At 37.2% G+C, this 24,416-nt stretch overlaps 1 protein-coding gene across 2 annotated transcripts; it reads left to right on the top strand.

Annotated features, from left to right (window-relative positions):
* Positions 1-634: 634 nt before the first annotated feature.
* Positions 635-6,354, top strand: Tfpi2 (tissue factor pathway inhibitor 2). Of its 2 annotated transcripts, none has more exons than XM_013516032.1 (5): positions 635-960; positions 1,049-1,231; positions 2,039-2,218; positions 3,919-4,089; positions 4,441-6,354. In XM_013516032.1, the coding sequence occupies exons 1-5, from the start codon at positions 867-869 to the stop codon at positions 4,518-4,520; spliced, it is 708 nt and encodes a 235-aa protein (XP_013371486.1). In that variant the 5' UTR covers positions 635-866; the 3' UTR covers positions 4,521-6,354. The 2 variants fall into 2 exon arrangements, with proteins under 2 accessions (XP_013371486.1, XP_005415385.2); XM_005415328.2 differs by having other exon boundaries at positions 642-960; positions 1,046-1,231.
* The last annotated feature ends 18,062 nt before the right edge of the window (positions 6,355-24,416 follow it).

The raw sequence follows: 24,416 nt of genomic DNA, 5'->3' as shown, positions 1-24,416 counted from the left end.
TGAATCATTGATACACAGTGACGTGAGTGTATTTTTTGAAAAAAGTTGAGCAAACAATCTACTTTATGGTTCCATTTGTATGAAATTTAGGGATAGGCACAACTTCTCTATGGTCCTAGATATCAGAAGAGTGGTTGCCTCTGCTCTGGGGGTAGAAGAATTCGCTCCCAGAGGGTATGAGGGAACTAGGGAGCTGGGGTGGGGGATGAAGGGTCCAAACTCTTGGAGAGGTAGGCAGACAGGTAGCAAAATTCACCAAATCACACACTGTAAGTTAGAATTTACTTGATTTTTTGTTGTTGTTGTTTGTTTTGTTTTGTTTTTGGTACTTGGAATCGAACTCAGGACCTTGCACATGCCAGGCAGGCGCTTGGGCCACTGAGCCATATCCTCGGCCTCACTTGAAATATATGTGTACATATAAGCACATTTAAATTCCAGACACAGCGAGCTCAGCGAAGGCAGTCGACTGGCTCAGGTCAGGCCCAGGAACCTCAAGCTTCCTGCCGACCCCAGGCACAGTGACTTCATGGTCCCTTCATGACTTTTCAGGATGTTGCTGGGAGCTGGGACTTGAGCAACCACAGGTCCTTGGCCTGGAACGTGCCAGCTTCCCCTCTTGAACACAGAGGCCCTCTAGGGCATCCCAGGCAGTGTGTGGGGCGGGCTTAACTTTCGGCGGTGGGGAATTCCTGCCTCGGGCGTGAGTCAGCGCCCACCCCTGCGGTCGAGAGGGCAGGACGCGCCCCATAAAGCGGCCCGGCTGGACGGCGCTCCCACTGCTGCTGCTGCTGCTGCTGCTCCTGCGCTCCCGCTGGGCCCGGGACGCCGTCCCGTCCCGTCCCGTCCAGCCTGCCCCGCCCGCGATGCAGCCCTCTCGGCCCCGGACGCTGTGGCTGCTGCCGCTGCTGCTGCTCCTGCTCTGCCCCGCGCCGCAGGGCGCCCACCCTGAGAGCACAGGTGCGCCCCGCAGCCCGGAGCCCAGCGCCCCCCGCTCCAGTCCCTCGGGGCTGAGTCTGACCTTTCCTTCCCTCCCTTCCCACAGCAGGCAGCCAGGCAGAGACCTGCCTCCTGCCCCCGGACCCAGGGCCCTGCCAGGCTCGGGTTGCCCGCTACTACTACAACAGGTACAAGCAGACCTGCAGGGCTTTCCTCTTCGGGGGCTGCGGGGGCAACGCCAACAACTTCGCCACCTGGGAGGCCTGCGACGAAGCCTGCTGGAGGATCGAGGGTAAGGGCTCTAACTACCGGCTGCTCTCCAGACCCCGCTTTGGGTTGCTGTTTTCCACTTTTCCCTGCGTGTCCTCGCTGGCCTAGTTCCCCAAAAGTAGTTACAGACCTACCACCACTGCCACCGTCCTCTCACCTGACCCTTATGGCAATTCAGTGCCTGTGGAGACCCTGGGGAAGTGTGTTTTGGTTCACCACAGGGCCTAGTAAGTGCAAACGAATAATGTATCAGTTGCTACAGAGGTCCTTTTTGTGTTTACCGCTAGTTCGAAACTCAGGTATTTCTATTCTGTCCCCGAAAACACGCCCTTTGTTTCAGGCACCTGTTTACCAGTCTGAAATACCTCAGTGGATTTTGTTATTGAAAGGCGATTTAGTTCATTATGTAACTTTGCTTTTGTCCCGAGACCTAAATTTGCTTTTGTTAGTGTAGGGCTGGTATAGGTATTCAGAACACTGTGTTTTATTTTACTTTTCAAAATGTATCTAGTCGAGACTATAAAAGGGCTTTGCCATGTAAGGAACTAAACCAGGAGAAATGGATATTCATATGAATAAGTTTTGGTTAACTTCTTATGTAGAAATACAAAACAGAAACACCACTGAATATGAAGGAAGTATCGTAGCTGAGTCAAATCAAGGTAATTCACCAGATTATTTATTGGGCAATGTTTGCGGAATGTACTAATCTAGTAGTAAATACGGGCACTTTTCTCACACTAGTTTTCTAAAATGTCAGTAAAGTTTTGAAGCAAGAATAAAAAGGCTCCTTCTAACTAACTTTACTTTATTGCTTTTCTTTTGTTAGAAGTTCCCAAAATTTGTAGGCTCCCAGTCAATAAGGATAAATGTGGCAAGTCTAGTAAAGAATATTTCTTCGATCTAAAGTCCATGAGATGTGAAAAATTCGTATCTGGTGGGTGTCGCTATAATGCAAACAGGTTCCCGGATGAAGCTTCTTGTATGAACTTTTGTGCGTCAAAGAAGAGTAAGAACTATTTTTATACTATTTCAGTGTTGTTTTTTATTTATATTTTTCTGTGGAAAAATAGTTTTGAGTTGAGGGGCCTAGCTCAGTGGTAGAGAGCTTACCTAGCATGCCTAAGGTTCTAAATGAAATCCTCATTGTTGCAAAAAGAAATCAATAGTTAGATGTGAAAATAGAATGGTTTATGTTCTCTAGAGTTCACATATAATGTGATATTAATCTTAACTCTATCACCCTGTGAGGGAGTATTTTGTCCCATTTTTACACGTAAAGCTGCAAACTAGAAGTTGATGATTTCCCAAGTTCTCATTTTCTGTGTTATTTCCTTAGAACTACAGGTTGAGCATCTCAAATCTGAAAATCTAAACTTGGAAATTTTCCAAAATCTGAAAATTTTTGAGCACCAGCATGATGCCACATCTAGAAAACTTCACACTTGACCTCATGAAATGGGTCACTAGCACAATGCAAACACACTAAAACTATTGTTTAAAATTACCTTCTGTCTGTGTGTATGAGATATACATGAAACATGTTAATTTTGTGTTTAGACTTTACATCTAGTTCCCACGCTACCTCATTATGTGTATGCAGATATTCCAATATTTGAAAAAAAATCTGAACTCCAAACCATTTTGGCTGCCAAGTACTCTGATAAGGGATATTCAACTTGTATTTCTGATCTTCCTAATTTATGCATAAAATTACTGTGTTTATTAATGAATGTCTTGACCTCAAGTTTGTATAGAATTGATTTTGTATATGAATATACAAATTCATACACTGTGTTTTATTTTACTTTTGTGGAATATATACAGATATATACAGATTTAAGAATTTAATTAGATTTTATGGAATATATACAGATTTAGGAATTTAATTAGATTTTGTAATTTTTAGTAATTGTGAATTACAGGATAAAAATATCTCTATCCTATAGGATTCCCCATCTTGACATGATAGATTACTTGGATAGTATTTAGTGTTGGTGGAGAGAGATGATACATGCATTTCTCCAAGACACATAGGTTAAAAATATCTCAACAAACCATTAGATTTTGCTCTGGAAGAGACTTTAATTAAGCTATATTGTTAAATATGGAAAATCTTCACTCAATGGGGAAATAGTTATTGATGATATTGAGTTGTTTGTATAACTGTAAAAGTTCCAGTGGTTGGACTTTGAAATCACATGTGCATTCTCGATGAATAATGAAAGAAGAGCTAATTAAAACATACAACAAAATGATCAACACAAGAAAGTTTACTAAGTTATATATGCCTTTTCCCTTGAAACTTAACTCATTTTTACATGACCATGTCTGCTTTAGGGTATCAAATGTTTTCATGTTGAAAGGATAAAAGACATAGCTCCAGAAGATACTTAGCCTAGTTTATTTTGTTTGTTTGTTTGTTTTCTGGTACCCGGAATTGAACTCACAACCTTGCACTTGCCAGGCAGGTGTTGTGCCACTGAGCTAAATCCCCAGCCCCTATACTTAGTCTAGTTTATAAAAATTTAGAATTACCAAAATATAGCATGTAAGTTTACCTACAATTTGAGGCACATTTTCTTAGATGATGTTGGATTCATAATGGAGTTTATATGGGATTTGATTTCTTCAATTACTTAAGTAATCCTCACCATTTATTAAATTTGGTATCATAGCATTTCTAATTTTATTTTCTTTTTCATAAAGTGCCATCATTTTGCTACAGTCCAAAAGATGAAGGATTATGCTTTGCTAATGAAACTCGCTATTATTTTAATATGAGACACAAAGCCTGTGAGACCTTCACCTACACTGGCTGTGGAGGGAATGACAATAATTTCCCCCACTTGGAAGATTGCCAGCGAGTTTGTGAAAAAGGTTAGTGAAGTTTTCCTTATTCAGTTCATAAACAAACTTTAAAAATAGTTAATAAACAAGACTATATTTAAGGTACCTATTTAACTAATCACATATTTCCATTTCTAGACTGTTTCCACAAAAATAGCACTTATGTACTGATCTGTCTTGTCAAATGCTTGTATGGGCTACTAATAGTGGATGAAAGTTAGAACCTTATTTAAAGATAGAATGCTATCAGCCGAGTGTACAGTTAGTCAACTGACTTCATAGTCAGAAAAATAAGATCTTGTTAGCATATTGGAAAGATGATTTAAACTGAGTCTACAGAGTGAGAACATAAAATATTGATTGTTATTTTGTTGACTTTAGCCTACAAGATAGGAAAAAGGAAGAAACAAATACCTCCTTTTGCAATTAGAAGGCCGAAAAATTGGAAGAAGGTATTTTAAGAATTTTCTTCTGTGTCATCTTGTGAATACTTATTACCTGAGCAGGTATATCTGAAGAATAATATGACACCATGCAAAAACAAATCATCAGAGATTTATTCACCAGTTTTTTATTGATGTTACTTTTTCACCTCTCTATTTTATGCATAGCTAGCTGATATTCAAATGTGAACTTCTCCTTTTTATTTGCTGTTCCATTGTTTATGATACTGAATTGTTGCAGTGCATAAGATATAAAAGAAAATATGACTCACTCAGTTTTGAGGGTTGCTACTCCTTATTATGGCAAATAATCATAACTGAAATATCAATAGACAATTGTGCACTTTTAACATCCATGAGCATAAGCAAAACTGGCAGATACATGTCATTATCAATTAAAAGTTGGATTATATAATTGGCCCAAGAAACAAAGGTTCAGATTCACTAACATTTTGAAAAAATAATCCAATATGTTGATCTACTGACTGTACTTCCAATTTTATTGTGACACATTGCAATGTGATTAATAAGAGGGTTTACTTAAAATATAATAAAACACTCTTGACCAAATTAAAAAGTTAGCCAATTTATCAAACTCAAAAAACACCTAGATAAAAAAATTATATCAATACCTCTTTCTTTTTCTAAAGTGAGCTATTCTGGCTCATATTTTGCTAAGACAAAATGGGTTGGAAACCAATAAGGTTATTAAAATTTTGGTTCTATTCAAGGTGTTTATACTGCAATAAAATCATGTGTGGTTTAATAATTTAAATTCACCAATAAACTATTATTAGGGCCATTATAAATTATAAAAAGGACCATGGCAATGAGATAGGCTTTTTTTCTTTCTTTGCAATAGATTCTTAAAATTTCCTATATTTTCTTCATAAAATTTGCCTCTTACTTAGCAAAACTACAAGTATATTTGCTTTTTGCTTAAGTAATATCTCAGTGGAAACCAAGCCCAGAGTTATTTTGACAAGTAGTTTTATGTTTAAGGACATTGTTTGATTCTGGAAACTTGTAACGAATTGGCTGTTCAACAATAGAGAACTGGTTGAAGGAATTATGGATGAAGAATGAACAAATTATCTATACATGGGTATTAGCTGACCTGAAGAATACACTCATCATCATCATCATCATCATCATAGGAGTATGAAAATAGTAAAAATGGTTACTCAGAGTCAAATGTTGTGGTGCTCAATTGTAATGCTAGCACTCAGAAAGCTAACTAAGAAGGGTTACAAGTCGGAGGTCAGCCGGAGCTACACAGTGAGTTCAAGGCCAGGCAGGACTACATAGCAAGACTTTGTCTGAAAACAAAGCAAAACACAAACAAACAGGATACCTATAGTGGGAGGAATTGAAGAAAATAGTAGGCAGGTATGAGATGAAATTTATGTTCATGTTTTGAGCTCGTACCATGTAAATATATTATTTGACATAAAAATGAATAAAAACACCTTCTTTAAACATTGAAGAGGCTGGGCTATAGCTCAGTGGCATAAGTGCCTGCCTGGCAAGCACATGGTCCTGAGTTTGATTCCCAGTACCAATAGCAAAAAAAGAAACATTGAAAATAACCCAAAACAATGAAACCCAACTTACTATCAAATAGTGTCAGAATTACACAAAAGATGTATATTTATTCTCAGTGACTTTCAACACCAGTATTTTGACCATATGTCTTTAGGGTATATAATCTAAGTCTCAAAATTTTCTGAATAAATCTGTAGAAGTGTTGAATATGTAGTGTTATTGGTAAAACTGCTGTTGGTGTTTGAATCTACTGTATATGCGATACTATGTTACCCTACATTATATTAAAAACAAGTATTTGCATTTTTTTCATGTCAAGAATTTCAATTTGAAGAGAAAAATTATACAAGTATAAAATTAAAGAAACTAAGTAAAAATGTTTAAGTTAGAATTAGAAATATTAGTATGAACATGTAATTTATATTCTCTTTCAAAAAATATGATTTTCCATCCTTCCACTGAAAAGTCCTAAAAGCGATGATAACTCAGTAGCAGGAAATATACCTACTATTCAGATTTAAATGTCTCAATATTATACCTCATTAAAATAAATAAGTGCTGTTAAAAGAAATCTCTGAATCCAGGTCTGGGGCAAGAAATAGGTCAAATGAACCTTAGGCATCTTATTCTAGAAATCAAAGATGCCATAAAAGGCTAATGAATCAAATCACAAAAAGAACACAGTAACATTAAGTAGTTCCCACTGACCTAAAATAAGATAATATGAGCATCAAAACAATGACTTCAATATACACAGATATAATTAACAGAAAAATCCATACAACATTCATAGTTATATACAATATTATTTGTTTTCTAATTTCAAAATACTTGACATTCACAACTTAAAAGAGGGGAGGTTTATGGGCTCACGGGTTCCAGTGGATTCAGTTTTGAATGGAGCAAAAGGGCATGGTGGAGGAAATCTACTCACCCCATGGCAGGCAGGAAGCAGTGAGGGGAGGATGGGGATGAGGGAGCAAAAGGGGAGGGAGAAAAGGAGAGAGGAAACGAGGGAGGGAGAGAGAGAAGAATGCATTCATCTAGGTTATCTCTCTAGTGAGGCACTTTCCCTAACCTGCGCCTACTTCCTAACAGTACATTCAGCTGTAAACCCATTAGTGGACTAACTCATTCATGAGCATAGTACTCTCAGGATTCAATGACCTTTCTAAAGCCCCACCTATGAATACATGAGACTTTTGGTGCACATTTTAGATTTAAATCATAACATTCCACTCCTGGACCCCAGAAAACTCATAGTCATCTCATTGTGCAAAATGAATTTAGTCCATCTCTAATTTTCAACAATTGCTGCATTACTGACAATCCAGCCCTAGGTCTCCTCTGAGATTCAAGGCAAATTCTTAGCTATGAGCCCCTGTAAAATTTTTTTAAAAAGTTAAACATTTACTATTAAGGACCTTTTTCATGACGTCAGTTATCAGAGACCCCTGCAGTAGATTCCAATCTCCTGCCAAGTGTTATAACATATGGCGGGAAAAAGAGCAAGAAACACGAGATAGAGGTGCAGACAGGGATCTGGGATGACTGGTTGTTTGCTATGATCAAAAGGCCATGAGACACCCAGACCCTTGGCATTTATTCATTACATCTGAGTCAAGGACAATGAGTGAAGAGCAGTGGGTATTTCTGGGACTAGTATCGGCAACTAAGGTGGCCTAGGAAGATCAAAGCTTTCTTGCAAGGATGAGACATTCTTGCAAGGACAAGGATGAGACATTCTTGCAAGGACAAGGATGAGACATTCTTGCAAGGACAAGGATGAGACAAGGGGCAATGAGGAAACTGAAGTTTCTCCAGATGCCTATCATCCCCAGCATGTCTTATCTTGCCTTGTAAGCAGCACAGCAGTCATTAGCCCTAGGGTTTTCAGCTGTGACCAGAAAAAAAGCGGGAGTTGCTGCATTGGAACCTGGCTTAAGATCAGGACAACAATGAGCACAGAGGTCCCTCAGACTCAATTTATAATTCGTGGTCCCAACAATTTACAACACACAATGGCACCAGGTAAACATTTCCACCAAAAGAAATGAGTAGAAAGATAGAAAGGAATCAGCTCAAGGCAAGAATGAAACCCAACAGGCTGAACGTTGAATCTTGTACTTTCTGCCAAGTACCCAGGGCAGGTTTTACCAGATGTGAACCTCACAGTTCTTGGCCAGCCCCTTTCCGATGCCCTGACTGGTTGCAATCTGCATGGCCTCTTTCCTGGGCTGGCTCTACTTGTTGCTTCCTGGCATCTCCTCACTTCCTGGAATCTCCATTGCACTGTTGGCTTCACTTTCACAGTTTTACATATCTCCCCTTCAGAGCCACATTGTCTGGTTTCCTAGGCCTTCCTTTGAAATCTGCACGAATGCCTCCATAACCCTATAACTCTTGTATTCTGCATGCCTGAAAAAGACCATGACCCTAGCAGGCTCTGAGTGCCTGGATGAGTGAATTTGGGGAAACTCTTCCCTAGGCAGCCCTAAAAGAAAAGAGTGCCCTGGGGCTCTGTTCTCAAAGTTCTCTTCTTATAGGGGTTTATCCTCTTACAACCTTGAGCCAGGAGTTTGGTCTATGTCCTCCACACCTTCAAGGCATCTATTCTATTGTGCTGATGCAGAGTACTGGGCTTCTTTTTAATGCTAATCTTGTCAGGAAGCCCACTCCCAATGGCTCTAATTTTGCAGGTTATTCCTCTCTGGTGAAACTAAAAACTTTTTACATCTTTCAGCACTACTGTTTGCTCTTGATTCTCCCTATAAATCTGGCTAAAAGCAATCAGCAGTACCCATGCCACAGCCTGAACATCATGCTGCCTTAAAATTTTCTCTACTGGATTATTTAGTCTACCATCTTTAAATTTACCTCACACAAAATCTTAGGTCAAGGACAAAACATAAATTTTTTATCAGAATATGTATGGCATCTAGTCCAGTTTCTAATACAGTTTTCATTTCCATGGGAAACCTTGTGAGCCTGGCCTTTACTGTTTGCTCTGCTATCAATTCTGATCTTCTGAGCTCAAGCCAGAATTGCCCATCAAGTTTATTTTACAGCATTCTAGGGCTTCTCCAGTCAGCACTTCCAAACCTTTCTGAACTCCTTCAAAACAGTTCCAAGAGCTTTTAAACCATGTGACCAGATACAGACACATCAATTTCTCCCCTATTTCTCTGGTACCAATTTTCTGTGCTAGTCACTTCTCCATCTCTGAGACAAATACTTCTACAGGTAGCATCAGGGTGTTACAACCTAAATTTAGTAAATACAATGATAGCTGGAACTAGATAGGGAAAAAACTATCTGATATCTTTATCCAACTCCCACAATTTAACAGAGAAATTTGTTTGGCTCAGTAAGTTTAGTCCATGGTCAGCTGGCTCCACGATAAAAATGACATGGCAGAAGGACATGGCAAGTGAAGGCTGGTCTCCATATGGAAGCCAGGATGCAGAAAGAGGAGGAGGAGCAGTGTAGTGGATTGACAACTGGAGGTCAATTTATAACCCCCCAGCTGAACTGAGTAAGCATGGTGCTGGGTGTGGGAGGCCCAACCTGAGGACTGTTGCCAGCAGCATAAGAGGCAGAACTGGAGAAGTGAGGCCTTGGGAGCTGAAAGGCTGTTGGGAGCTGGTAGAAGCTGTAAGGAGCTGTTGATTCTTTTGGAGGAGCTTGTCGTGCTGGCTTTCCTGATGAACTTGGCTGTTTTCATCCTCCAAGGAGCTCAGGGCCTTGTTGGTACTGAAAATGGCTTCAGTTCACTTTGGGGGAGCTCTGGTCTCCATTCTGAGCGTTGCTTCTTGGCTCTGGAGGGGAAGATGGTGCACTGCTCAGTCTCCTGAAGAAGCTTGCTGTACTGGCTTTCCTGATGGGAACTCAGCCATCTTGATCATTGGAGGAGCTCGGGACTTCATTGTTGCTGAGGATGGCTGTGGTACCTTTCAGGGGAACTCTGGTTCTTACTTGTGCATAATTTCCTGGCTCCAGTGTAGATCCCTCAGCCTGCTAGCACAGATCCTTCATCCTGCTGGCATAGACTTCTAGATTCCACCACTGACCTTTGGGCCTTCCCAGTGAAGATCCGTAAAACAGGCCTGGATGAGATGTTATGTGGGCTCTGGGCTTCCAATTGGATTCGTGGGAGGCATTGTTATGGGCTTGAGGTCTTCAGCTGGACTCATGCAGGACATTATCATGGGATCCAGGCCCTCAGCTCAATTCCTTGGTCTGTGGTTTGTGCTGCACTCTTTTGTATATCATTCTTTGGGTGACTATTATAAATAAAAGATGTGTCCTGTATTATATTGTTCTACCTTGCAAAATAACTCCCAAACCAATACAAAATCCTTCCAGGTCTTCCTCCCATGACACACCTCCTCCAACCAGACTCCTGCTTCTAACAGCAGTCAGCTATAATGCATTGATGGACCAATCTGCAATCTAATGACTTTTCAAAAGCCGCACCTGTGAATACATGAGACTTTGGAGGGGCAGTAGACCATAGGACACACACATGCATGCATTTGCATACACATACACATGGTTGTTGATATAAGAGCTCATGTGAGCACATAAACTTGCTTAATTTTTTTTAGTTTTTTAAGGGCTTTATCTCATGACTTTTAAAAAATGATGAATTAACAGAAAAAATAAAGCATTTGTCCTTTTCTTTTGGTGTATCCTTTAAAATCTGTACCACTGAGAAATTAAATAATCTGTTAGCAAAAATTATTCATAGGAAATTCCACCTAACACATGTGTTAAATGTTACACAATGCCATCAATGAAAATATGAATCTAGGTCAGAATCAGTGGGTGCTAAAGCACTGTGTGACAGGTTGGTGGGGTACAGAATATTATGGGAATTGGGTTAGTATCTTCTAACTAATAAATAATTTTAACATCCATACATGTGTGACAGTAGACATTATTTGCTTCCAGTTATGGTACAATAAGAAGTGCACACCCTTTTATGAAACATCCTCATAGAAAGGAGGTGCATCTACAGTTTGTCAAATCTTTGGAGCTTACATTCATATTTCCAGGTTGTAAACAACCCCTGATGATGTAGGAGCAAATTGTAAGCAGCCAGGGGAAATAACCCACCCAATCCACAACCTTATATGCAGGAAAAGTATTCTAGTATTCCAAATCAATGAAACATTTTCAGAAGGGCAAGGGAAAGTAGTACTTTTATGGAATATATAACTTAAGAAAGCAACATGCTATTAAAAAGTTTTCTGACCAATGAGGCCTATGTTTATTGCAAATCGTTTTTGGTGGTTTTTAGAATGATTACAGAATAGGAATCTTTTTGTGAGCTCTGAGGTTGTAGACTGAATGATGTCAAGCCTTGGGGAATTCTGGGCACCCCCTAAAGTCTCCAAAGTGAATTTTAATTTGCTATTTGCTGCCTTTAACCCACTTTTAGACAAACCCCTTAGAGATCATGGATCCAACTCAACCTATGTGCCTACCACTCTTTATAGCATGGATGGGAAGTAGATCCTTCCAATAGAGCTGCTCTAATGCCCCAGACTTCTGCCATTTCATTGAACATACATCAAATTTCACATTGTACCACATGACTACTGGCTGTCAGTTAAAGAACAAAATTAAAAAGTAAGACAATTTTTAAACTAGGGAAAAAAGAAATATATAGTACAGTCATAGGACATTCTGCAGTTAAGAGGAAATTCCTTCTGACCACAGCCCGCGAGCAGACAACTCACTACTGTGGTTTCACCAGACAGCCTGATTAAAAGGAATGTCTCATTCTGTGACACGGAAAGACAACAAAAGAGGAATGGGTGGCTTTTATTTTGAAAAAATTATGTGTCACAACTCATGTCCCTTCTGTGCACACACATTGTCACAACATTCAAACGTGGAAACTGCAGTGGGCCTTCCAAGGTCATGGTTCCCCTGACTATGTATCCTGACTCCTCCACCAAGTCTTATAGGCCTTTAGCTCACAATGGATCCAGTAAGGAAATATCCCATGGAGAGTTTGCCCCAGTATGGCATAGGGGGTGTGGAAATTCCAGTGGTGGTGTAATTAGGAACACATCCTTGGCATGATCCCAGGGAGCGGACTTAATACAATGTCATTAGAAGGCTATCTATTGATCCTTCTTTGCAACTCTTATGCCTTTTGGGCTCCATTATGATGGCAAAAACTCATCTTTACCAGCTTCATGTTTCTAGAAAAATATAGGTGGTTATGGTTTGTGTCTGGGTGCCCCCCTAAAGCTTCACGCAGTCATGGGTGTGGGCTTCTAGAGTTTATGATTGATCCATGGTACAATGTTGGGATTATGGATGTGAGGGCTACACCTGCCCTGGGGAGGGCAGTTTGCATACAATGTGAGGGAAAGAGGCTGCTTGCCTCTACTCCTCTCTTTTGTTCTTGCTGCTTTTGCTGTCTTCCGCCACCATGAAGTGTTGCCGCCTGCCATGTGCCACTCTGCCTTGGAGCCAGCTGAGTATGGACTGAAACCTCCACAAACTGTGAGCTAAATAAACCTTTCCTTCCTTAATTTTGGGCATTGGGCATTTTGTCTCAGCAATGACAAGAGTAACTAAGATATAGGTCTTTTGAAAAATTGTGGAAAATTTCCCCAATTTTCCTTCTTGCCTATGGCTGCTCCATATGCAATCATCCATACTATTGGCAGGATGTTATTTCATAAAAACAAACAAACAACAGCTAACCAAGTTACTCAATTGCTTACAACTCTGTAGTGATTTCCATTAAGTTTTTATGCTAGTCTCCAAGCATCTAGCATGTCTATCACCAAGGCTTCTTATGACTAGACCATGACCTTTCTCTCTAGGTTCATTTCCATTATTCCAACATCAGCTATAACCCACAATTCAGTGGCAGTACATTATCTAAAATTCCCAAAGCCAATAGCTTTTTCAGTTCCTGAAGATACTATTTCACTTTCTGCAATAGTACTCTCAAGCACCATGCTTACGAATCACGTGAGGAGTAAGGTACATGGTAGACACCTATGCTCTGTGGCCAGGGGTTTAGATTCAGTGGGCTTGAGATGCACTCAAAGACATGCATTATAAGCAATAAACATCACTGGCATCACATTTTGAGGACCACTGCTTTGCAATCTAAAATAAGCTTTTATTTTCCTTTGAAAAAATATTGTCCCTCTTTGCAAGTCTTTGACAAGATGTTATGGTTTGTGTCTGCATGTCCCCCTAAATCTTCATGCAGTCATGGGGCAGGCTTTTAGAGTTTTGATTGGCTGGGTGTGAGTGCTATACCTGCCCTGGGGTGGAGAGTTTGAGTGTGTAAGGGAGAGAAAGAGGTTGCTTGCAGCCACTCCCTTTTGCTTTTGCCGCTTTTTGCTGTTTTCTGCCTCCATGAACTGTTGCCCTCTGTCATGTGCCACTCTGCCTTGGAGCCAGCCAAGCATAAACTGAAACCTCCACAAACTGTGAGCTAAATAAACCTTTCCTTCCTTAATTTTGGATAGCAGGTATTTTGTCTCAACAATGACAGAAAAGTAACCAAGACACAAGGCAAATCTTCTCCTTGTTGACAAAGCATTCTTGACCTCATCAAGTTGCTTTAGTCATCTATCATCAGGGCCTGGCTAAACCCAAAGCAACTACCTTGTTGCACTAGCACAGTATTTAAATATCTTCCTGGAAGCTTTCCTGTTAAGGTATCTAGCTTGTTCATGTAAAATTAATAGGCTATTTTTAAATTTTAAGTATATTACTATACCTACTTTGTAGTATACAGAAAATAAAATAAAACATAAGGCCCAACTTAAAAAGAACCCAGAATTTCATCATTAAATGATGAATAATCACAATTTGGTTTCCTTTAGGTGAAAATGGCTTAATCAAGAAATATAAGTATCTTAATGCTGTCATTATATACTGACAACCTCTGCAACAAAGTTATATCAATTCATACTTGCCTAAGAATGTATGAAAATTTCCATCACAATGAAGTTTCATTAAAAATACACTTCTTTATTATAAAATGGTGTTTTATCATTATTTTAATTGATGTTTCCAAAATTATTATAAAATTCAAACTTCTTTACATATAAATTTAAGGTATACAGCATATTGTTTTAATATGCATATTCCTGATAAAAGGACTACTACAGATAAACAATTTAATGTATTTATCAACTTTCTAGTTTTTTTTTCTGGCAAGAGCATCTAAAATCAACTCTCTTTGTGAAACTTTTTTCTGTATCTTTCTGAGATATGGTCTTGCTCTGTAGTTCCGCCTGACCTTGAGCTCACTTTGTAGCCCAGGCTGGTCTCAAACTCACAATGATCCTCCTGCCTCAGCCTCCTGAGTGCTGAGATTACAGGCATGCTCCACCATGCCAGGTTGTGAAATGTTAGTACACAATATTATTAACTATAGTCCTCCTGCTGTATATTAGAACTGCAGACTTATTTATGCTACATAACTGCAAGTCTCCACCCTCTGAATTACATCTCCATTCCCTCTCCCTCCCTGCCCCAGGTAATCACTGTTCTAACTTTCTGTTTCTAAGTATTTGGCTTTTCCCCCCAGATTTCACACATAAATTAGATCATGTAATATTTTTCATTCTGTGTCTGCCTTGTTTCACTGGACATAATGTCCTCCAGGACAGCCCATGTTGCTGCACATAGCAGAAACTCCTTTTTTAAGGCTGAATTTATATATATATATATACACACATATATATATATATATACACATATATATACATATATATATAAAATCACCATTTTAATTTGTTGGTTATTGGATATTTAGGTTGTTTCTCCATTTCTTAGCTATTGTGAACAACAGAGGGATTGCTAGATCATGTGGTAGTTACATTTTCAACTTGTTGAAGTCTCCATACTATTCAGTGTAAGATCTACACCACCTTATTTCCTTTCTCTTTATTCCCTCCTCTGTACCTTTGCTTTTTTGACTTTTAGAGACTCAGCCATTCTAGTGGGGCATGGTTACATTTCACTATGGCTTTGATTTGCCTTTCCTTTATGATGTGTGATTGGGAGAATTTTTTTATTTAAAATAAAACCACTTTATTAATTGACATACAATTAAGTGCACTGTGCAAAGCGTATGCAACTTTTGACAAGAGTGAACATCCATGCCAGCAGGCAGCAGACAAGAGAGTAAACAGATCCACCATCCCGACAGCCTCCCACACCCATTTGTAATCTGCTAATCCCCCTCCATCCCAGGCAAAGCTGGTCTGCTTTCTGTCTGTTTGCAGTTTCTGGAATTTTATGGAAATGGAATAACACAGCCTGTAGCTTTATTTTTTTAAAAAATGTATTCAGATATAATTTACATACAATGAAATTCATTTGTTTTAAATGTATGTATTCATTAGGATTCTCCAGAGAAATAGAACTAATGTGTGTGTGTGTGTGTGTGTGTGTGAGAGAGAGAGAGAGAGAGAGAGAGAGAGAGAGAGAGACAGAGAGACAGAGAGACAGAGAGAGAGAGAGAGAGAGAGAGGGAGAGGGAAAGGAAGAGAGATTGAGATAGAGATAGAGATAGAAATAGATATAGAAATTGGTTTAAGAAACTGACTTACAAAACTGTAGGACTGGAAAGTCTGAAATGTGTAGGGTAGACCAGCAGGCTGGAGACAAGCATGAGTTGATTACAGTCTCAAAGCAGAATTTTTTCTTTTCCTCGAAATCTTAGTTTTTTTTCTGGGAACTTATTTATTTATTTAATTTGAAATAGAAAGTGTTCATACCAACAAGAAAGACCTCAACATGTCCAAATGAATGGAAATCCTGCAAAGTGAGCTATCAATCCATATTGGAGTGAAACCAGAAGGAGACAGCAGAAACATACTTAGAAAACAATCTTTTTTTCTCTCTCTGTTTTTGCTTTCTCTTGTGTGGGAAATCACATGCTGTTCAAGTTTGTGTGTTTGATTTACTGCACTGAATATAACACCTTTTCATGTATCTGTTGGCTATTTTTATGTTGTCTTTAGAAAAGTGTCTATCCAGGTCTTTTGCTTATTCAAGTTTTGATATTGAGTTATGTGAATTCCCTACATATTTTGAATAATATCTCCTATCAAATATATGATTTATGAATACTTTCTACCAAACTGTCAGATGTCTTTTCATTTGTCCTTGACTTCTTTTGCTGTACAGAAGCTTCTTAGCTTGATGTAGTCCTGCTTGTTTATTTTTGCTTTTACTGCTAAAGTTTTTGTTGTATAGCAAAGAAATCATTGCTGAGGCCAACATGAGATCTTTTTCTATGTTTTCTCCTATCAAAGTTGAGATTTCAGGCCTTAGTTCTGTCTTCAATTTATTATGAGTAGGGTCCAATTTCATTGTTTTGCATAAGATAACCATTTTCCCAATTCTGTTTGTTGAAGAAACTGCACTTTCTCCATCATATCTTTTCTGTAGCCTTCATCAGAAATTAGTTGACTTAATATAATGTGAGTCTGTTTCTGGCCTCCTCTTTTGAAGACTGTTACTTTATAGTATAAGTGAAATAAATCACATTCACATGTGTAAGCATCATATTTCCTCCTTACTATAAGAACGTAAAAGAGTAAATGAAATCTGAAAGGTATGATAGATATTGTGAAAGGGAAAAGAAAGCGCTCAAATAGGAAGGAGCCACTGGGAGGAAAGAGGGGAGAGGAAAAAGAAAGAAGGAAGAGGGAAAAAGTATGTATATGTATACATAGGATAGCTAGGATAATTGTACTACTAATATCTGTTGGTTTATTGAAAGGAACTGTTAATGTGCAATTGTTTGATCAATCTCGCATGCCTATATGTGGTTATATGTGCCACCATTTTGAAGATGACATTAGGTAATATAATAATGATTATTAATATGCTCTCACCATGTTTTGAAATTCTGTATCATTTTTATTGTTCTCTATGCTGTTTTGTTTATATATTTGTTTTTGTTTTGGGTTTTTTCATTTCTCTTTAAAATGAAAAACAAAATTTATATGTGTATACAGTGATAACTGGAATAGATGTATTGCTGATGTCTGTGATTTATTGAAAGGAACAGTCAATGCTTAAAATTTTCCTGTATCTTGAATCTGGTAATCAGAATGACCAACCTGAGAACAACAATATCCAGTATAAGAACCATTGCTGAACTCCTACCATCGTGTATGGTGAAGCCCTGCATTATTTCCAATATTTTTTTAATTACTTGTTACTTTGTTTGTTTAATCAGTCTTACATTCTTACGTCTGGTGGACTGAGCAACTTCGTTGAAGATGACCATATGTAATGCAGCAACCGTTGTTAATTCCTATCATTTTGTTTGGAGGTCATGTATTGTTTTTGTGTTGTTTTCACTTTGTCTTCATTGTTGTTTTGTTAGTTTTTTAAATTTTTAAAATAAAAATAAATAAATAAAATCAGAATGTTTGATGTGTCCAATTTTATTTTTCTCTCTCAAGATTGGTTTGTGTATGTGAGGCCTTTTGAAATGCCATATAAATTTTAGAATTGTTCTATTTCTGTGAAAAATACGATTGAAATTTTGATACAGAATGCATCAAATTTGCATGTCACTTCATGTATAGTGAAAATTTTAATAATATTAATTACCTAGTCTAAAATTGTAGGATATGAAGCTCCAGTGGCACAATCTTTTAGCACACGGTGCTTACATACAATTGTAGGATACCTTTCCATGTATTTGTGTTTATTTTAATCTCTTTTTATTTTATAATTTTCAGGGCACAAAACTTTAAACTTCATTGGTTAAATTTGTCATGAATTATTTAAATTTTATCAGAAATGTTTTTTTTTTGTATTGATCAATTTTGTCCCTCCTTTTTTTCTTTTCTGTAACGTCTATAGATTTTTCTTTTTGATTACTAAGGGACTCACATAAAATGTCCTGTAGTTATAATAGTGTATTTTAAGCTTGTAGCAACCTGACTTCCCTTGCATGTAAGAACTCTGCTTTTTAACCTCTCCTTTCTTATTATTATATGCTCTTGGTGTTACGATCTATAATGACCCATTAATGCTATTTAGCTATAGTCATTTTTAATACATATGCCTTTTGATTTTTCTCATAGAATGACAGTAGGTTTACTAACCACTGTTATGCTAATAGAATATTCTTTATGTATTTACGTTTACAAATGTGTACAAATTGATAAAAAAATACATTATATTGCAGAATGATTGGTATTGCATTAAATCATACACAAATTTTTTTACCAAAAATATTTTTCCATTTTCTGATGTCTTCTTCAATCTCTTTTTTCAGAATACTTCATTTGTCATTATAGAGGTCTTTCACTTCCTTGAGTAGATTCATGTCTCGGTATTTAATTTTGTTTTTGAAACTACTATGAATGGGATTGCTTTCCTGATTTCTTTTTGGTGGATTCATTGTTAGTGTACAGATATGCCACTGAATTTTGAGTATTGATTTTATATCCTGCTACTTTTGTAAATTTGTTAATTTGTTCTAGGAGTCTTTTGGTGGAGATTTTGGGTTTTAAAAATGGTTTTTATCTGAAAGTCATAAAAGGTATTTGGTAGTGATCAGTATCCAGTCGTAAGACAAGTTTTCAACATTACATTCAGAGGAAAATGTCTTCAATTTAATAAAGTCCACTCAACAGCTAAGGTAATGATCAATGGGAGGAAAAAAGAGGTTTTCCTAAACAAATGGTACAAGGCAAAGGTTCCTATCTTTTTCTTTCCAATTTGCTTGAAGTGCTAGCAAATATAATCAGACAAGAAAACCAAAAAAGGCATCCACATCAGAAAGTAAATGTAGCAGTATCCTTGTTTGCAGATGACATGATCCAATAACTAGAAAACCCTAATGACTACAAAAGTTAGACTTAACAAATGAATTCAGTAAAGTAGCAGGATACAAATTCAACATATGGAAATCACTTTCATTTTTTACACCAATAATAATCTGCCATTCAAGATGATGATATAACATTTATCACTAAAACTTTGTTAAAAATTCTGTAAAAGCTCTTCTAATATGAAATCACCCTTGTATTTGAACACACTCTTTATGATTTTAATATATGATGCTGGATTTGGTTGATTATATTTTTAAACCTTATTAATTTTTATTAGTACATCATCCAGGAAATAATGATCACATTCATCATGGGAAATTTGTACCTGTACACAACATATTTTAATTCTTTTTTTGTGCTTTCCTCTTCCTTTCCCTCCAAACCTTCTTCTCCTCCCCGTTTGCAAAAACTCTATTTTTTCTTCAGTTCTTTTTTATATTTAAATCCTTTTCTTTTCCTCTGCCCTCCCATGTCTTTGATCCTCTTCCCATTTGAATACTTGATTCATGCTTCTTAACATCTATCCTGTACTTGGGCTTCTCACATAAGAGAAATAATGTGATATTTAAACTTGTGTATCTGAATTCTTTCACTTAAGATATAAATTTTGAGGTTCATCTATTTGCCTAAAAGTGCTTGGAGTTTATCTGGTCTTGAACTCACTTTGTAGCCCAGGCTGGCCTCAAACTTGCCACGATCCTCCTGCCTCAGCCTCCCTAGTGTTGGGATTACAGGCACGCACCACCACACCTGGCTCAAGTCTATCCTTCTTCATGCAGAGTAGTACTCCATTATATATAAATCCCATATTTTTAAAACTATTAATCTGTTGATTGTATATGGGCTATTTCCAAGAATTAGGTATTATAAATTGTGCTGCTATAAATATTGGTATGCATGCATCAATATAGTTTGATGACTTTAACTCTCTCAGGAAGACACATAGTAGAGAAATAGCTGGGTCAAATGGGACTTCTAGTTTTAGTTTTTGAGGAATCTCCATACTGATTTCCATAGTTCTGTACCAACTTAAACTTCCACAAACAGTGGAGAAGGATTGCTTTTTCTCTGAAGTCTCAGCATATTGATTATATTTTATTTAAGGTTATTGAATCTGTATTCATAAGTAACATTGCTAGGTACATTCAGAGTGATGACAACTATTATAATTATACTTTTATCACTTGTTATTTCCATTTTTAAATTATCAAATATTTTTATATTATTTCTATATTGTAGAAGTTACTGAGACTTTCTTTGTGACTTGTAAGGTAAATTTTCATTGTTATTGAGAAGAAAGTATATTTCTGTCATCAAGCTCTACATTTATTATTAATATATGTTAAAATAATTTATATTTCTTATTTAGAACATATATATGTATATATATATACATATATATATATATGCCATATGCCATTACTTGTTCAATGTCACAGATTTTATATTTGAGCGCTGAATTAAAATTTTTTCAGTTACATTTTTTAGAAATATTTTCTTTTTTTCTTTGTGTTGATCGTGGACATTAGGGATTAAACCCAGAGCCTTATAACTGTGTACTCTACCACTGAGCTATATTTCCAGTTGTTGGAGACCATGAATTACAAATTGAGTCTAGGGAATGTGTGGGACTGTTCTTGTCCTGCCTTTGAGTCAGACCTGAATGCAGAAACTATGCTGTTTTCTGTAACAGCTGGAAACGCTAGGGCTAATGACTGCTGCCGCACTCACAGGGCAAGATAAGACTTGCTGAGGACCTCTGGGGAAATTACAGGTTCCTTATCACTCCCACCCCAGCCCTATCTCATCCTTGTCCTTGCAAGAATGCTTTGATCTTCCTAGCCCACCATAGTTGACATCATTATTCCCAGAAACACCCACTACCCTCCACTCATTGATCTTGACTCAGATGTAATGAATAAATACCAGGGTTCGGGGTGCCCCATGGCCCTTTGTCCCTAGAGGGCAACTGGTGATCCCAGATTCCTGCAATGTCTACCCCTCTACTTTGTCTCTTGCTCTTTATGTCCTTTCCCTCCTTAGGCCTTAACCTAGGCAGGAGATTGGAACCCACTGCAGGGATCTCCAGTATCCAGCCCTACTTATTTATGTGTTTATTTAGAGGCAGGGTCTCCCTGAATTGCCCAGGCTGGGCTTGAACTTGCAGTCCTTCTGCCTTAGCCTCCAAAAGAGCTGGGATCATAGGCATACACCCCTATGCCTTGGAGGATATTTACATTCAATTTTTAAAAATATATTCACTTTCTTTTTCTTACAGTAGTTTTATATAAATATTGCCTGACTTTCTATTCTTTCTTGTGTCATGGGTGTTCCTGGATCAGCAAAACAAATGCTCTATGGAGCATTATAAGGGGGTGTGACTTAGTAGATATCCTAGTTTAAGAGACTTTCCATAGGGGCCAGGGATATAGCTCATTGACACAAGCGCCTGCCTGGCAAGCGCAAGGTCTTGAGTTTAATTTCTGGTACCAAAGGGGAAAAAGGAGTCCTCTTCTATTGGTACACAGAAATGTAATGATGTCCTTTTATGAGATAATGTGGCTTATATTCCTGTGATTGTTTAAAATTTTTATGACAGCTTTACTTTTCCTCACTTTCTTCCTTCTTTTCCATTCACTAAGAAGTCTCCAAGGAATATCTACTTCCTTTACATTACATCCTTCTCCATCCTAAGTAATACCTTTCCAAGATTGTCTGCTCTGGTCTTACCACTTTTATAGGTCTCTTCCTTATAGGCATCCCAGTGCCCTAGTAGCAATTGCTTTGATCCTTAGGACCTCAGATCTGTTAGGATAAAACCCTCTTTGCCTTGGGGTGACACTCTCTATGTTTTACCCACTTCGGGACCCCTATGCTAATTCTTCTTTAATCTTTACTTTATATCCTCACCTCACTGTAAAAGAAGTTTGTGATTTCTGTTTTTCTTAGTTCTCTAGATGTAAGGTATGTGTACTTTTAGTAAATTTTCTTATGTATTTGTATAGTATTTGGAATATATATGGAGAGATTATTATTTATGTATGTATCCTCTATTTTCTTGGGGAAATTTAAAGTCAGAAAAGAGCTGTGTTAAAATTAAAATAATTGTTGAAGTTTTAAAGATCATGAGTCAATTTTCTTTTTCTTTTAAAAGATCCAATCTGATTTTATATTCATAGGTCTCAATACATATAAAATAGAAATTATGTGTTGATGCTGCCTTCAGAGCCTAAGGTCCTTAACCCAGACACATATTTGTAACCTTGTCTTACCTAGTATTTGATGCTAATAGATTTTTCAGCAAAGACACAAGTTGATATGGTTCTAGAACTTGCAGTAGAGTTCAGGTGCTCCCCTCTGAGAAAGAAATGGATGTTATTCTTATATGTTTTGCTTAGCTGGGTCTTTTGATATTTGATACCAAAGAGGTTTGCCCTCTGTTCTTAACTACTCTCTCCTGGGAATTTTTCACTAAAATCAGAGCACTGTAATTCTCAGGATAAATTGATACTGTGTTTTAGGTTAAGTGAAATAAATTAGGCACACAACACTAAATATCACTTGGTTTCTATTATAGGTGAAATGCAAAGTATAAATAAATTAAAGAGCAAAGTAAAAGACAGATAATAGGAAAAAGCAAGGCAGAACTTTTGCAAAAGAGAAGAGGACAAAGAAAAGAAGGAAGAGGGAGGGAGGGGAGAGACAGGGAAGGGAATATAATAATAAAAAGATGTATTTTATGTATGTACCAACCAATGTAATAGCTATATACTGCAAACATAGACCGATTTTTAAAAAAATGTTAGAAAGTTAATAATTTAGTATAAATTTATTTTTATGAAGAATACATTTCATTTTTATGTACAGAAGTTGCTCATTCATAGCTGTTCATACATAACTTATTCTAAGCCCCTTTTTACTTCATGAGTTTATTAGAGGTACTGTACATTAATGTTGGCTTATCATCAACAAACTATTAGTTTGGTTTTTTTTGTTTTTGTTTTTTTTCTGGTCCAGGAAATCGAACTCATGACCTTGCGCTTCCAGGCAGGCTCTGTGCCGCTGAGCTAAATCCCCAGTCCCCATCAACAAATTATTATATACTAAAAATATATGTTTCAAATATAGTCTAAAATTCTAGGTGAAAAAGCAAAGCAGTTTACTTTTAACAATTTTGCTATCTATAATAAAATATTAATGTGAATATGGATATGAATATTTCAAAATTCAGCTGTTATGTATAAATGCTATTTCTCATAACTGATAAATAAAGCAATTCTAATCTCAAGATTAACAATTATGGAGACAATCGTCTTTAAAATCAAGATCTTTCAAAATTATTCGGTCCATAGTGTTAATACTAAATACACATGTAATTATGAAAGACCAGTTATTTGTCCTTAAAAAATGGACCATAGACATGGTTAAATTTTCTACTTTCTTTTCCTACGATTCATATTAACTTTTGCAAAATAATATCACAGTGTTGTATTTCTCTTTAAAGGTAATTTCTTAACTATCTGGATAAAGTTATTCGTCAATTTAAGTTTCAGTAAAGTTTTATGCTAAAAAGTTATACCATGCCATTAATTGGATTTGCATAACTATGTTTTTATTTGCAAAAGAATAATTACCTATAGTATAAGAAATTTCTCAGTATTATAAATGATGCAGAAGATAGTTCTAGCTTCTTTATCAAAATATTAATATGTTTTTTTGTAGATATCACCATTAAATCTGATGGAGGATGAAGTACCAGTATATGAGAATTCTTGTGTTTCATTTTGATTGCTTAAGATTATTCAAAGCTGAGACTTTAGCATACATGATAGACTCTAGATTTCCTAGATATTTTTGACTTTAGAGTCAGAGAGAATCCCCCTCTCTCTGCCCATGGTCCCTATTAAACTTTTTGTACGACAGGACACATTACCAGGTGATTGGTCTCACCCCTGGTTTTGCTCTGTTATTATTCCAGATTAATTTGTCTGTCAAAAAATTATGGGTCCACAGTGAATCCACACCCTACTTGACATGTTGGAGGCAGGGTATATGTGCGTCATTCTGATATAACCAGGTCCTCTCAGCTCACGCACAGCCACTTTCTTCTGAGGGGTTTTCTTAGAGGTACTGTGTCTGAAAGAATCAGCTATGTGTCAATCATATCTACAATTCCTCCTCTTTTATGTTGACAGTTTCTTAAAATTCCTTCACACCTGATTTCTTCAGCTCTATGGACCTAAGAGACTGATGGAACTCTTTCCCTGCAATGGGTTTAGGTCCAACCTTTTAAGGATGCTTACTATAAATCAGTGCATCACACTCCTTCCCAAGGTTGACTACCAAAATACATACCCAAACACCTGCAGAATCATTTATCTTATCATTTCTTTCATAAGAAACACTTTAGTCATTCTTTGAAGGTCAGTCAAGCGAAATTATTCTTTTAGTCTTACTTTATCTGAGATGTTATTGCCCTTTAATTCCTGAAGGATACTTTGTAAGATATAGA

The sequence above is a fragment of the Chinchilla lanigera genome, unplaced genomic scaffold (assembly GCF_000276665.1).
Source record: "Chinchilla lanigera isolate Chin_1 unplaced genomic scaffold, ChiLan1.0 scaffold00031, whole genome shotgun sequence".
NCBI classification, from domain to species: Eukaryota; Metazoa; Chordata; class Mammalia; order Rodentia; family Chinchillidae; genus Chinchilla; species Chinchilla lanigera.
This window is presented reverse-complemented; position numbering and strand designations above follow the sequence as displayed.